The following is a 15,832-nucleotide window of genomic DNA, read 5'->3' as shown; positions in this document are numbered from 1 at the left end:
TACATTTTCTATGTGACTATAATGGAAAACAGCCATCCATGCCAGAGTCTGAAGTGGCATGTAGACTAAGTTTATGTATTATAGAAATTTCTGTACAGACTATAGATGGGCACAAAGAGGAGTTTATATGTAATACCTGTTCTTGGAAGATATTAATACATTATTTATAATTTGATCAATGCACACAAACAGAATTGGACTGTTTAGAACAAATTGCTTAGCAGTTAAAATATCTCATCAGCAGGTGGTATGCATCTACTGTGCCCAATGACGCTTCACAGCCAGTAACTGTCTGCTCCTTTTATAGCAATTGAAACAAAAATGAAAAGTTTCAGAATAGCAAAAGCCCTTCATGACTGTGAGGTATTAAGATAAGAAAGAAATTTTCTTGCTTAGTGACTTTTCTCTTCCAAATATCAAGGTTCACTGTTTCTATCAGTGGGCTTTTCCTTTTGCCCCACTGAACATTAGGTCCACACCAGATCCATCACCAGAGACAGACTAATGGCTACTCTACTTGGAAGCCCTGCCCAAAACAATGTTTCTAGGATATAATATATTCTAATTGATAAGATTATGCATTCCACTATATTAAAAAACCTTAATCCTGTATCTGTTACATTTTGTAGACAATGGCAGTGGTCAAATGAGGCCAAGATAATCCATCCAGAATGGATAATTAGCCATTTGTAGAAAATATCTGGCAAGCATATTTCTCTCCCCTCAAGGCCAGATTAATTACTTGTAGCAGCAGGATTTTAACAACAATGAGACTCCAAACAAGTATCTAAACAAAACTGCAGCCAGGAAAGTGGGTGGCACTATATGCAGTAGCTTTCTGCCAGTTTCTGTGTCTACTGAAGTTCATATACTTAGAAAAATTTATTGACAGATGACTAGGCAGCCAATTCACAAGTCTCAGAGGCATAAGACTTTTCTGCACAAAATAAGGCTAATCTTGTCTGATAATCAGTTGCTGATTCAAGGGGTTTGATATCTTTAGAATTCTAAGTTTTGATACAGTTTTAACCCTTAAATGAAGAACTTTACAACTTTAATTCTTTTAACTGCTGAATGACAAGCTGAACAGAGGATCTAGCCCTCTCTAGATATGTTCTAACTGCCCTTCATACATCCAGTTAATGTCATTCTTTTTTCATAGCAAATGTTTTATAACACAAGGAAGGAAGCACCACCTTTTAATTAGGAATGAAGACTGGAGCCTATAAGAATGGAAAATTTAATACTAGGACTCCATAGACAAGATTAGTAGTTCAGAAGTTGGTCATAGTGAAGTAGCTGCTACTAAGAAAGTTAACTTGATAGAAAGGTAAAATAGCATAGAGGTTCACAAAAAAATTTTAGGGCATCCACAAGAGGGTTAAATTTTCCATTGCTTTACTTGCTGGATTTCCTAAGGATTAAGCAATGCCACTACTCTTAATCTTTTCATATAGGACAGTGAGGAAATCAAAATTGGTTTACTTACCCAGCATACTTGAGAAAGCAGAGGCATGTTTGACTATAACTATTTAGGTAGGAAATTTAATATCAAAGGAATTTTGGCATGTCTGGTTTATAAATTTTTCTTCTTCAATTTACCTCATATCTGGTGATATTCTGACTTAATCTATATCTGTCTGTCTATGTACTAAAGGCAAAAGTGTGTTTATGACTGCTGAAAATATTCTCTCTCCTTTCAAATTCCAAGCTACCACATGGGGCTTCCCTGGGTTTGATGGCCTTAGAGGATAGTATGCCAGGAGATACTCCGATGGGAAGATAAAAAGAAATGTCTCAATGATTAGATCTTAGAACCAAGGTCTGAGAGGCTAGTGTAGTATCTGAGCACATCACCAGCTTTACTGTAATTTGTCTTCACAACACCCCTATGAAATAGGGAAAGAATGGTTACGTGTCCAACAGTACCTCTGGCTCTTCAAGATGCTGTAATCCGTGTGGACCCCACTGTAACCGGGCATGCACCTCGTGCATGTGAGCTCAGAATCTTCTGAATAGCAGCATCCATTGGTGCCATGCATGTGCCTGTGTCTCCTTTTGAAGGCAAAAGAGCAGAGTGGTCTCAACCCTCCCTCAGCAGACCTGTAATTCAAAGCCAATGGTAACAGAACTTCAAAAGCAGGGATGAAGGGTGGGTCCTAGGATTCACACTGACTAACAGTTAGGGAAGGACAAGTAACTTTTCTTCTTTGAGTATGTGTTGATGTGGATCCCACTATAGGTGACTGGCAAGTAGAAACCGCTACTTGATGTTGGGGATGAAGAGTATAAGCGGCATCAGTCGAATAGGGATTGGAGTAATAGCCCCACACCTCCAAATCTGGGATCTAATCTCAGAGCTAAATTCAGCACATATTTGACAAACATGAGTAGGCTGCTCCACTTAGTTGCCTTGCAGATTTCAGATATCAGCACATTGTACAGACGGTGACACGTGGGCTCTGGTGGAATGCACTTTGATGGAAGAGAGACATCTTATCATCTGTTTGGAAAATCTTTGTGATGAAATGGACTGACCTTTGGAACAGCCCGCTATAGCCACAAACAGACATTTGGACAATCTGAAAAACACTGTTCTGTTGATGTACAAAGAACTCTGGATATGTCCAGGGTGTGGAGCTTTTTCTCCCCCTGTATGGAATGAGGCTTTGGAAAGAATAGAGATAAGTTGACTAATTGGTTTCAGTGGAACTCAGAGACCACCATGGGGATTAAATTTTGTGTGACATTTGAGTACAAACTTGCCCGTATGAAATGAGATAAACAGGGTTCCACCATGTGTGCCTGAATCTTACTCGTTCTACTGGCCAAAGCAATGGTCACTAGAAATACTGTTCTGAGAATAAGATGATGGATGGAGCACCCTTGAAATGGCTTGACAAAGTTCAGGTCCATACCTGAGTAGGTTCTCCAACTGGCAGGTAAGTGCATTAAGCCTTTAAGGAATTTGGATACGGACAGATGAGAGAAGACTGAGAATGGCTGTGTGGAATGCTAGTATTGTTGCCAAATGGACCTACACTGAAAAAGTTCAGAATGTTTTAACTTCAGTAAATAGTCAAGAATCTTCAGTACTGGGACATGCACCACATCTGGGCTACGTTGGGCCATCCACATAGAGAATCTTTTCCATTTGGAGGCGTGAGTCTTTATTGTGGATAATTTCTTGTTCTGTGCCAGGATTTCATCAATACATGAGAGGCAATCCCTTTCCATAGAGCTCAACAGTCCACAACCAGCCTATGAGGTGCAGCAACTTCAAGTCTGGAAGTAACACTTGACCCCAATCCTTCCACAATAGGTCTGGGCAATCTGATGAGTGGCTATGTAGACATCTGTCACTGATCTGTCAGCCAGAACTGGTTCAACCAATAAGCAGCTATGAGGATGAGCGTGGCCTAGTCATCTCTGGCCTTGGCAATCACTCTGGGGATTAGCACAACCAGTGGGAAGGTGTAAAGGAGGCCCCGATTCCACTGTAGAAGGAAGGCATCCGGCAAAGATCCTGGGATCTTGCCTCCTTCAGAACAGAAATTTGAACACTTGGCATTGTTCGTGGTGGTAAAGAATCTATTACCAGTTTCCCCATTGGTGTAATGTAAACTTTGTACAGGGATTTCTGCAATGATCGCTTGTGGGTTGTTGAAAGACTATCTGCTTAAGAAGTCTGACAAGTAGTTCCTGGTACGTGTAGGGCTATTGGGTTTATGCCATGCAGGTAGCATCCAATTCCATAGCTTGATTGCCTCTCTCTAATGGGGGGGAGAGGGAGGAGGGGAGCACGAAGAAGAGAAGAGCAGGTGCCACTGTTGACCTGTGCTAACTGTCATATGATGTATGCTGTCTACACCAGGGGTTAGGTCAGCTTAACTACATCACTTAGGGGTGTGGATTTTTCAGACCCCTAAGCAATGTAGACCTGGCCTAAGTGACCTGTCCATGGTCACACAATCTGCGGCACAGCAATGAATTCAAACCAGATCTTCCAAGTACCAGGCTAGAATCCTAACCTACTGGACAACTATCCTTCCTCTGCTAAGCGGAGAGGACCTCATTCCCCTTTTTTATTGCTAAAGGCCATCTCAAAAGGTAATGTGCTATTTCTTAATTACATTAGAGAGCTGAACATGTGGCCATCACTTCCAGTCAGTTTATACTACTGGAGGCTTCTACTGATTGCCACCAGCCATACATTGAGTGGATGTAATGAATGGAGCTATATCTGTGCAACTTATGAATTATGATTCATATTATGAAAAACAGCTATTATGAGTGTCTATCTGTATATGGCTCCACCACGGCTGACAGGGATTGCAGCACGTACACCCCAGACGAATACAAAGAAAAATATTTAAGGTTAACCATAGTAATTAGACCTGAGAAAGGTTATTAAAAAAGCAGCTGCATCCTTAGAAAAACCAATTTAGCTGACTCATCTGAAGGGAGGGGGAAGAAAAGAGCAGTGTAAAGTTAGCAGGCAAACAAAAGAGGCCAGGTGACCAGGATGGATTTAAAATGAAGAAACACAAAGGAACAGGGCCTAGACAAGAAGAGGAATCATGGTGGAAGAGAGCAAGGTCTCAGAAGCTGGGTGAGGAGCTCCAGAAGTGAGAGGTCACCCAGCATGTAGCAGCCTCATGTAGTAGGGAGCCCTGCCTGCTTTCCTGAGCCGAGACAGCTCCAAGGACCCTGGACAAATCAAAGGACTTGGACCCCAGCCCAAAGAATGCCCTGGATTGGTGAGGAAATTGAGGCAGGGACATGCATTTCTTGTTTATTGCTTTGTATGATCTGTACTCCCCTGTGCTTTACATGATTGAATATAAAAACACAAAGGTGTTAAACTGTGCAAAGAGTCTGTGTTGACTGCTTCAGAAAAGCTGCATGTCCCTGACAGTGTTAAAATGTAAACCGGAAGCTTCATACCTTTGGAAGAGGGGTATACTTAAGTAACTGGAGTATTTTGGGGGTCAGCACTGGACCTCGAGGCCTAAGACAGGTGAGCTAAAAAGCCCCAATTCTCAGAAGGGATAGCAGATAGTCAGTGCCAGGAAATGTGTCAGGGAAGCCAAGAGAGGAACCAGTGCTGCAGCCTGCAGGGGCTTTAGAAGCTTAACACACTCCAAGGGATACAGAGTGCACAAGCTTGGCTTCCCCTCACAGTTGTCCTAGTGGGTGGCCAGGATCTGTGAGAATGGTCAAGTGAGATTCCCCACCATTAGAGACTTCATTCAAGGTGACTGATTTTCAAAGATTCAGGGATGGGATAACAAGCTCACAATCCGTTTTGCTGTTCACCACATTAAGAATGAGTTTATTTTGCTGGGAACTTTTAGGCTAGTGGAGGCTGATCTTGACTGCTTGGATAAAGAGAGAACAAATTCTTTGGAGGGCCTCACGAAACCAGCCTCAAACTAGAATATTATGAGACTGGTATTTCCAAAAGACAGGTTAGACTGTACAATGGGAACAAGACTAACACATTAGTTTGATGCTTAAGTCTTCTCTTTTGACAGAAACACCTTTTGTAATCTCATATCAACTAGTACGTAGATGTTTCTGTGATTACTAGCTGACTTGTGAAAATATTTGTTATCCCTTTATTGCAGGAGAAAGACAGTTGCAGCTATTTCCTAATTTCTAATGGATTAATTTGGAAATCCTCCAAGAAGGGGCAGATATGAATTCCCTTTTTTCTGAAGTCTATCACTATAACCACAAACACTTCGACGAATACTTTGCCAAGTATAGCAAGCCTTATACTAACAGTGGTCTTAGTCGTATCAGAAGTGGAGCTATTTCCTGTGTGAGGTTCTTATTGGAATACATAGATATGCTTACCTCATGTAAATACAGTACAGGTGACTGTTCTGAGAAATGGATGCAAGGGTATACTTTAGAGTTTCTAGTTTGTATTTCAATTTCCTTATAGTATATTTTTGTTCAAGTCCTTTAGACCTAAGTCAGTCTGATCCCCCTAGATTGCACAGGCAGGAAAAAAAGACAGTAAATTCCTTGACAGCGGGGCTGATTCTATTGCTCTGATCTGCAGCACATATATAATTACTTCCCTGGCTTGAGTGTATTTGGTATATATGGAGTGGGGGAAGGAACTGATTGTGTAACATCCTCTGAAGTTCAAAGGTATAAACCTTGCTCGTATTGTGAAGGCACCTCTTTATGGGAAATGCAGAAGTTACTGTTTTGAGAAAACAGCTCTGAATCTACCTTCTCTAATCTCAGCTTCACTCTTCTCTGAAACAGTTGTTGTGTCTCTCTGTCAAAGAAGGCAAGTAGGCATTCATTTGGAACCTACAACTTTTAGCCTAGTTTAAAATCCCTTTTCTGTTTCCTGAATGAAGGAAGCTTCCCAACTGAAGCCAACAGAAAAGAACAAGATTATGGCACGTAAAATGCTGATAGAAATCAAGAGGCGTACAAGTGAACGGAAGGTCCAAATACCCAAAGACATAAAAGGAGAAATTCTGTGTGAGTCAGTGGGTATGCTGGTCTACCAGGGATTAAAGACAGCAATCAAGGGAGATAAGGGAAATGATGCATAAAATCCATTTAGCTTCTCTGCAATCTTACAAATGATACTGGGGAGATGTCTATCCCCAGACCTATTCTTTACATGCAACACAAAGAAGGCACTGTCAGACTCAGATGTCAAAGGAGGAAATGTAAAGAAGCTGATAAATTAAAGAAAAACCAAGTACCAGGATCATCTGGTATTCATCCAAGAATTCTGAAGGAATTTAAGAATGAAGTGTCTGAGTTGGTAACAAACATATGCTATTTTTGATTAAAATCAGCTAATAACTAGACGCATGGAGGACAGAAAATATTGCACCTATCTCTAAGTAAAGTATGAGGAGATAATTGGTGGGTATTACAGCCCTATTTCAGTATTAGGAAGTCTGTTTGAAACCATTGTTTAAATAGAGTTCTAAAACAACTAGATGACTGGATCTCATGTTTTCCATACCATGCTGTAACTGAAAAGTTTCAGGATCCTTTTCATCCAGCCATAATGGAAGGGAGGGTGGCTGCAACCCCCTAGGTACATAATTTCAGATTCAGAAGCTCTCTCCCAGTTTAATATATGATAGGGACACATCAGCACAGTTTATGTGAAGAAAAATTGTGCCCCTTTAATCTGCTCAACTCTTTATGCAAGTCAACAAGATAGCAGACACCAGAAAACCACCTGATATAATTTATTTGGACCTTCCTTATCATTCTCTCGTGAGGAAGGTTTCAAAACTATGGGCTTGTCTTCACTGAAAGTTATCTCGAGTTAGTACACTTGAGCTACTGCATTTGAGCTACCTGAGCTCGAGTGAGAGCTACCAGATGGCAAAACTACACAGATTAGATTAGCAGCACAGAGTGATTGGATTAACAGTGACTGGATTAGTTGCTGATGGATTGCTTATAACAAACTGTTATATCCCCACCGCATTATTAGTTTGAGCACCAGCACCACTGGAGTATCAATCAACCCTCCTGAAGGACCAGCTGGTTTGAATTTAAAGCACCACCTTAGCTTGAACTAAGTTTTTTTTGTGCATGGAGAGGAGTTGAGTTTGGGTTAATACTCAAGTTATAACTCAAGATAACTGTGCTGCAAAGACCCACCTCTCACCATTGGTTACTTAAGGTGAAGTTCAGAAACTGGCAAAAAGAAAACAAAATCTAAATGTTGAATTTTCAACACAGAAAAAGTTTATGGTGGATGCTCCATGTAAGCATACTGTGTACAATGTATTTATTAAGTGATCTGGAAAAGTGAATGGGTAAACTGTGAGGTGGCCAAAATGTGCATCTGAAAAAAATTATTTAGGAAGGTTAGGACCACAGAAGACTGAGGAACTCCAAAGGTACCTAACAGAGGGTTAAATAGAAAGCATGATGGCAGACTAAATTCAATGTTGATAAATGCAAGGGAATGCATAAATAGTTCAAACTGGTCCCTCCAATGTTGGATTCTGAATTAACTGTAACCACGCAAATAAAAGACATGTTCACTATTATGAATATATCAATGAAAATCTCTAATCAATTTACACTGGTGATCAAATACAAATAGAACATTGGGAAGTATAAGAACGGGATAAAAAATACTGAAAATATGCCGTTTTATAAAAAATGGCACATTCTCACCTGGATACTGTATTCAACTCTGGTCAGCCCATCTCAAGTGGTCTAAGTTCCTGAAAGATTTATTTTCCTTGTTTTTGGACTCAATCACTTCTTTTGCACTGATTCACCCGTTTTCCCATAAGTATACTCTGATGCAACCATGAAGTGCTTGGTCTGGTTATTAGCCTTCAACCAATATCTCCAAAAGTACTTCCCTGGCTACCATGTGGGACATGTGCAAAACAATAAGTGATACAATGTTGCCACTAAGGAGATCTTACAGAGAATACATTTTAAATATTTCGTTATTTTTTAGGACATCTTGAAATACAGAATCACTAGAAATCATGGTGACTCATACAAACTAGGTGGAAACTGCGGATACTTGTGAACCAGCCAAGGATGCTTCATAGTTGGGACACAAGGACAGTTCTACTCAGTCTTCCAGTTCTTTGAGGAGGATTATATTATCTGTACATGCCATTGCTACCTACCTTTTGGACGATGACATAATGTAGATGGCCTTGGAGCGTATACAATTTCTGGGTTTGCTTACCTGGTCTTTTAGGTTTACTGAGGCATTCCCATTAATACATCATTACCTTCTACAGAACGTGGTCTAATACATATAATTCTGTATAATTTTGCTGCAGTCCACTCTCTTGAAAATATGCCGACTCAAGTTCTACAGTCTCTCTAGGGTAACATTTTTTAAAAGAATTGTTAAAAGCACCTGGAAGGAAGAGTTCTCCTGCGTTCCCACTTCGGATTTCTCACCTTCAAAGGTAACTCACACTGAACTCAATTGAATACAAAACATTTTATACAAAATAGAAAGTGTTAAAATTGAGGATTCCCTCTCGCAAATTAAACCCCTTTTACCTTTTCATCTCCCTGTTCAGGAACATGCCAAAACCAACATTCCACTCTCTCACAGCCACGCAATGTACTGAAATAAAATCTGCAATATTTACGGGGCAACTCAATCATCCCAAGGTTCTGCTGGATCAGATGGGAAACCTAAACATCAGATAAATGGAGGGTTACTTGTCTATAACTGGAGGTTCTTCGAGATGTGTGGGGTCCCTGCCTGTATTGTGCGCCTGAGTCCAGATATTTTTCGTAAGCACTGTCTGTTGGTCAGCACATTTGCAGTTGTTCTCCTCACGCTCTGACCTGAAGTACTAGGGCAGTGCAGACCGGCACAGTTCCTTCTCCTTCCACAAATCTAACTATGATGTGCAGCAGAAGGGACAGAGGATGGGTAGTGGACTACAGATAGGAACCGCACATCTTAAAGAGCCACCTGTTACAGATAAGTAACCTCCATTTCTTCTTCAAGTGCTGGTTCCAATCTGTATTCCACATGTGGGAGATTAGCAAGCAGTAGTCAAACAGGAGGTAGGTGCAAGAATGCAGAAGAGAAACACAAATAAGATGCTTTGCACGTTCTTGTCTTTTTTTCTTACTGATTCTTTTGCTTTTTTGGTTGCTTTTTTTTTCTTTAGACTTGCTAGCTACTAAGTCTGCTGTGAAAAGTGATATTAGCAAACACACAAATATCGCTTTTCACAGCTGTCTAATATTGCTGTCCCTATAGCTGTGTCTGTAGCAGAAGATTGGAACAAAGTGTGATGTTCTGTGATGGTAAGGAGCTCCAGGTAGCTGCCCTATATATTTCTAGTAGAGGTACATCTTGCAGAGATGCAGCAATGGTTGCTTGGGCTCTGATGGAATGGACCCTCAACCTCTCCAGCGGAGGGAGGTGAGCCAGTGGGTAACACAGGGTAATGAGATCCATTTAGAAAGTCTCTGCGCAGATACAGCTAGACCTCTTGATCTCTCTGTTATGGTAACAAGAAGTCTAGGTGTCTTTCTCATTGCTTTTGTTGTTTGTAGATAAAAGGCCAGTGCTCTTGGGATGTCTAGAGAATGAAGCATTCTTTCCGCATCAGAGGCATGCGGTTTCACAAAAAATATTGCTAAGCGGATGGTATGACTCATGTGATACTCTGAAATTACTTTAGAGATGAATTTTGGGTGTGGGCAAAGACAGACCTTTTCTTTGTGGAAGATAGTATATAGTGGGTCTGCTATGAGTGCTCCCAGCTCGCTGACCCTTCTGGCTGATGTGATGGCAACTAGGAAGGCAACTTTCATCAAGAGATGGGATATAGAACATGAAGCTAAAGGTTCAAAGGAAGATTTGATAAAAGACAAAAGAACGAGGAGGCTGAGGTTTCACTGAGGTGTTGACTTCACCAATGATGGGAAGGATCCAATAAGTCCCTTCAGGAATCTAGTCATCATGGGATGAGTGAAAATAGTGTGGTCGTCGATAGGGGGATGAAAAGCTTTGATTGCTGCTAAATCAGCAGTTCTCAAATGCGGCCACGATGGCCGCATGCTGCCACCAGGGGCTTTTCTTGTGGCCACAGCCTTCTGGGTGGTTATTGGTGCGGGGGAGGGGTGGGGACAAAGCAGTGGCACCTCTCTGGAGGCATAAAAGCTAGAGGAGTAAGCAGCCACTGAGTTCCTCACCTTCCCAGGGGAGATGGGGTCAGCTTTTAGCCCTGGGGTGGCAGGCTCCAGCCACTGGGCTTTCGGCTCCGTTCTCTGAGCTCACCACCTCTCCCTTCACCTTTGGCCCCCGCTGCCTCCCCTAGTGCACCATTGCCCCTGGCTCCCGCTACCTCCATACTCACTCTCCCCATCCATGGCTCAATGTGTCCCCTGGATTGCCAGGGCTGAGTAAATCTGCTGTGAAAAGTGATATTTGTGTGTTTGCTAATATCACTTTTCACAGCAGACTTAGTAGCTAGCAAGTCAAACAAAAAAAAAAAGCAACCAAAAAAAGCCAAAGAATCAGTAAGAAAAAAAGACAAGAACGTGCAAAGCATCTTATTTGTGTTTCTCTTCCGTTTAGCTCCAGTAAAGAACAAAGACAACTGTACGTTATTTTTATTATTGAGTATGCTAAAAAAACCCTACATAAATAAATTACAATGATTTGGGACATGCATATGTACATATTTATTTGTTTTTCCTAAAGTTCATTAAGTATTTTAGGAAAAATTGTCAGAGCTGGTGGCGGCACTCTGAGGTGACCAAAAAATTTGTTGCAAGAACCCCTGTGCCAAATGAACCAAGAGGGAAGTAACTGAGAGAACCTAGGTGTTAACAGTAAATAGATAGTCTAAAATAGCAGGGATCCCAGTAGAATCTGGAGATAACTGGTATTGCTGTGCCCAAAAGGAGAAAAGCTTCAATTTTGCTAAATAGAATCTTTCCTACTTTGGTAGAAGATGGATTGAAATGCCCTGGCACATAAACACTCTACATCTGATGCCCATCCAAATACCAGGCCTTGAATTGCAATGGTTCTGGGTTGGGGTGCCTGACGCTGCAATTGTGTTGCATTAGCAGGTCTGGAAACGGTTGGATTTTGATGGGCGGATAGACAAAGTCTTAGTGGGTCTGTGAACTAGAACTGTCTCAGCCAACTGGGCAAAATAAGGATGACTGGAACCCTTTAACGACAGATTTTTTGCAGAACATGTGGTATTAATGGGATGGGAGGGAAGGTATATCTGAGGTGGTCCTTCCATGGTAGTAGAAGGTTATCTCCCTTTGAGCCCCTACCTAGAGTTGCTCTGGATCACTACAGAGAAAGGGTTTTTTTGCTGCTTGTGAGGTGAAAAGATCCCAAGATGGCATTGTCCACTTGGTGTAGATCTTATTCAGGACCGAATCATGAATTTGCCATTCATGGTCTGCAGAAAAACATCTGCTGAGACTGTCTGCTGCGGAGTTCTGCAAACCTGACAAATATGCTGTTGAGAGGGTTTTGTGAAGTCTGATACACCAAATCCAGAGAATGACTGTCTCTACACACAAAGGAAGGGATCTTGTTTCCCCTTGTTTGTTTATATAAAAGACAGTGATATTGTCTAAAACTATCCGGATGTGCCGGGACCAGATGAGTGGACGAAAGCACTGCAGGCTCGATGGACAGCTCTTAGTTTCAGTAAATTGACAGGCATCCTGGACTCCCAAGAGGTATAGATGCCTTGTGCAGTATGATTGTCCATATGAGCTCTCCAGCCAAACAGGAATGCATCAGTAATGATGATAACCTCAGAAGTAAGTGTGAGGAAAGGAGTTCCCACTTGAACTTTCTCTGGCTTTGTCCACCAGATGTGAGAACCCAGAACCCTGGATGAAACTGTTACTTTGGCATTGATATTGATTTTTTCTGGTGAGTACACAGATTAAAGCCAGGTTTGCAGGCAACAGAGACGGAGCCTGGCAAATGGCATCATGTGTGTGCATAAGGCAGAGAAGGAAAAGGCAAGTTCTAATTGAAGTCTGAGGGTGACCTGTTTTATGACATCGCCCCGGCATGGAATCTCTTGATAGGCAGTTGCTGTAGTCGAGTCCAAGGTTGCTTCTATGAAGGCGAAGGACCTTGTGGGGGGTTCAAAGTGGACTTTTCATGGTTAACACAAAGTCCCGGGGAAGGTAGAAGATGGAGCAGGAGTCAGGTTGCCAACTGGACTTCCTTGTATGATCTGCTGTAAGTAGTCAGTCATCAAGCTATGGGAAGACGATAAAACCCATTTCTTCTCACCCAAGTTGCCACCAGTGAAAAGACTTTTATAAAGACCCTGGATGTCATAGTTAGCCTGAATGGAAGGACTCAACTGGTACTGGTCGTGACCAAGGAGGAACCCAAAGGACCTTCTGTGTGATGGGTGAATGTTTATGGGAAAGCATGCCTCTTTTATGTCGAGAACAAACCACCTGCCTTCTCCCTAAGAGGGAATTATTGATGCCATTGTGACCATGTGGAATTTTAATTTTCAGATGAATACATTTAGCCAGCACAGGTCAAGAATCAATCTCCATCCTCCATTCTTTTTGGGGACTAAGTATGGGGAGTAGAATCCTTTCCTTTGACATTGAGGTGCAACTCTTTCCATGACTCCCTGCTGGAGAAGGGAGTCCACATCTTGACACAGATTTTCCTCGTGACAGTGGTCCCAAAAGAAGGAACTGGGAAAGAGGTTTGTGGATTTGGGTGGACAGAAACTCAGATAGCTGTAAATGGAATAATTTCCATTTTCCATTTGTCTCTTGTCAAACCCCTTCAGTTTTAAGCAAATTGGGTAAACTGTTCTTTAAAAAACTGAGGGGCAGGATGATGTGGAATTAATAAAGGGTCTGGACAGTCCCAACAAAAAATTATTTGGATGTGGGTTAGCGTGAGGTATGGCAGTGGATGTCGCAGAAGCTGTGTATTTGGGCCTTTGTACTCCCTGTCATTTGTGTGATGGTTCCAGTGGGCGTTGATGGTAAAATAGTTGTTTAGGTGGTCTTGCTCTGTGCCTGTACTGTAGATGTTTCCTCTTAGGGGCAGGGGCATAGATACCCAGAGAACAAAGCATTGTATTTGAATCCTTGAGAAGGTGGAGAGATTAATCCATCTTTTCATTTAACAAAGTAACTGCCTCAAAAGGCAGATTCTGAATGGTACTTTTCACCTCTCTAGGGAAACCTGATGATTATAATCAGGAATCTCTCCTCATGACAATGGTTGTATCCATCCCTCTGGACACAGTGTCTGCAGCATCTACTTTGGCATGGAGAGAGGTTTTGGCCACTAATTTGCCTTCATTAATTAAGGACTGAAACTGAGCTCTATCTTCTTGAGGAAGCTTGTCCTTTAAATCCCACAACTTTGCATTATTAGTGAAATCATATTTAGCTAGGAGTCGTCTGATAATCAGAAATTCTAAATTGGAGAGAGGCAAAGGAGAAAACCTCTCTCACTGGGAGTCATTGGGTATCTCCATCCAAGGGTGCAGTTTTGGGTTGATGTAATGTGGATCTTTTAGTAACTGCTTGTACCACGAGACAATTCAGCAGTTGGTGAGAAACTAGAAACTATGCCCCCTTACGAGGAAAGTAGCAGCATTTCTCAGCCCTCTTTGGGGGTGGGAGTTCAAGAAGCAGGAGCTTGCCACATTGTTCTAGCTGGATCCATAGTGTCCTCAATCTGGAGGTCTACTCGACTGGGACCCAAAAGTTGCAAGATGTCAATCAATCTATGTTGGAACTCCTGAACCTCTTCAAGCTGTATCTGGAACTCAGATGCCACCCTTTTCAGAAGCACCTGACTGTAGACATCAGGTGGAGATGGTGAAGATGGGGAATTCTCCCCATCTATGGAATATGATGAAATTGCTCCCAGAACTGTTGGATCCAGTTCAAATTCATCTTCTGCATATGCCGATGGGGCCAATTGCTGTTAGCCAGGAGATGGTAAGTAAGGCAAATGTATTGATCCTAGATGCCTAGAATAGAGCTCTTAAGGACCCCAGTAATATCAGTACAAGGAATCAATCAGCTGAGAACTACCATCTGGCACTGTGTACCAAATGTCTCTTGGAAAGTCACATATGGTCACAGAACAGAACCCACATATCTTTGGGCTTCTGTCCAGCCCGCTTTCTGTATGATCTGCCTTCTTCTGGAATTGCTGACTCATCGGATGAAAAAACTGGATCCCAAACTTCCGCTGGAACCAAGGGTACCAATGATTGAGTACTCAGGCTCATGGGTGGAAGAGGACAGTGGCTCTGTGTCTCCAGGATAACTTCTTCCTCCTGCATAACCGTCTCTGAATAAAGACGGACCTGAGAGGAGTGGGGAGTGAGAACAGGAGAGAGCAAAAATGTCCTCTGGGGAGATGTAGGTCTCAGAGTGTTCTGGGGCACAGGATGAGTCAGTTAGTGGAGCCATTGGATCCGGTGCTTCCCTGGTCACAGAAGAAGTCAGATTCCTCCGTGGCTATGATGATATTGGCACAGAAGCTGATCTGGATGTCGAAGGGAGTAGTGGTGGATGTTTGTCTTTCAATCTGCACATTGAAACTGGTATAGAAACCAATGAATCTATGCTCTTTTACCCGCTGAACAGGTTTACTCATGCCTCAGTCTTTAGGACCCATGCATGAGGACTCTCCCGACTTTGAAGGAATCAGGGAGGAATCTCTCTTCTCTGGGGCAGATTTGGAAAAAGGCAGCTTGTCTCTTCTTAATCTCAGGAGAAGCCTTCTTCTTAGGCTTGGAAGTTTTAACCTCAAGTCCTGAGCTTGTGCTCAAAGGGGTGCTGCCTGTTGATTGAGGTTGATATATGGGGAACAGGGGGGTGTCTCCATCAAATGCTTTTTTAAGTCTTAGCTCTTGACCCTCACAAGTTCTGGGAGGGAAGGAATGGCAAATGCTGCACTTATGTGAGGCTCACATTTCAGCTATGCAGTAAGGGCAAAGTTCATCACTCACTGAAAAGGAAACAATTCTTGAACCCTAGTTATAATACTCACCTCCCAGGAAGAATTTCCCCAGGATGGGAGAAAAACAACTACACTAGTACTTAAGACCAAAGAGTAAATGAACAAAATAAACTATTTACAATACATTTACAGACTGAAGCAGTCAAAGGAAGCTGTGGACAGAAGCAGATTCTGACTCAGGCCACATGGCGGTAAGAAGGAAATGGAGAGATGCTGGTCTGCACTGCCTCTTATACCCTCAGTTCAGAGTACAAGGAGAACTGCACATGTGTGAACCAATGGACCCTGCTTAGTAAAAATCTCCATACT

General features: G+C 42.2%; 1 protein-coding gene across 7 annotated transcripts in view; it reads right to left on the bottom strand.

Moving 5' to 3' along the window:
• The window catches only part of TOPAZ1 (testis and ovary specific TOPAZ 1), a 100,620-nt gene that overhangs the window by 53,602 nt on the left and 31,186 nt on the right, over positions 1-15,832 (bottom strand). For all 7 annotated transcript variants that reach the window (XM_043540870.1, XM_043540871.1, XM_043540874.1 and 4 more), the window contains exon 8: positions 9,049-9,186. In XM_043540870.1, the coding sequence (XP_043396805.1) occupies positions 9,049-9,186 (138 nt within the window). The remainder of the gene's footprint in view (positions 1-9,048; positions 9,187-15,832) is intronic.

The sequence above is a fragment of the Chelonia mydas genome, chromosome 2, assembly GCF_015237465.2.
Source record: "Chelonia mydas isolate rCheMyd1 chromosome 2, rCheMyd1.pri.v2, whole genome shotgun sequence".
NCBI lineage: Eukaryota > Metazoa > Chordata > Testudines > Cheloniidae > Chelonia > Chelonia mydas.
The sequence above is the reverse complement of the archived record's forward strand: the minus strand, read 5'-3'. Positions and strand labels throughout refer to the sequence as shown.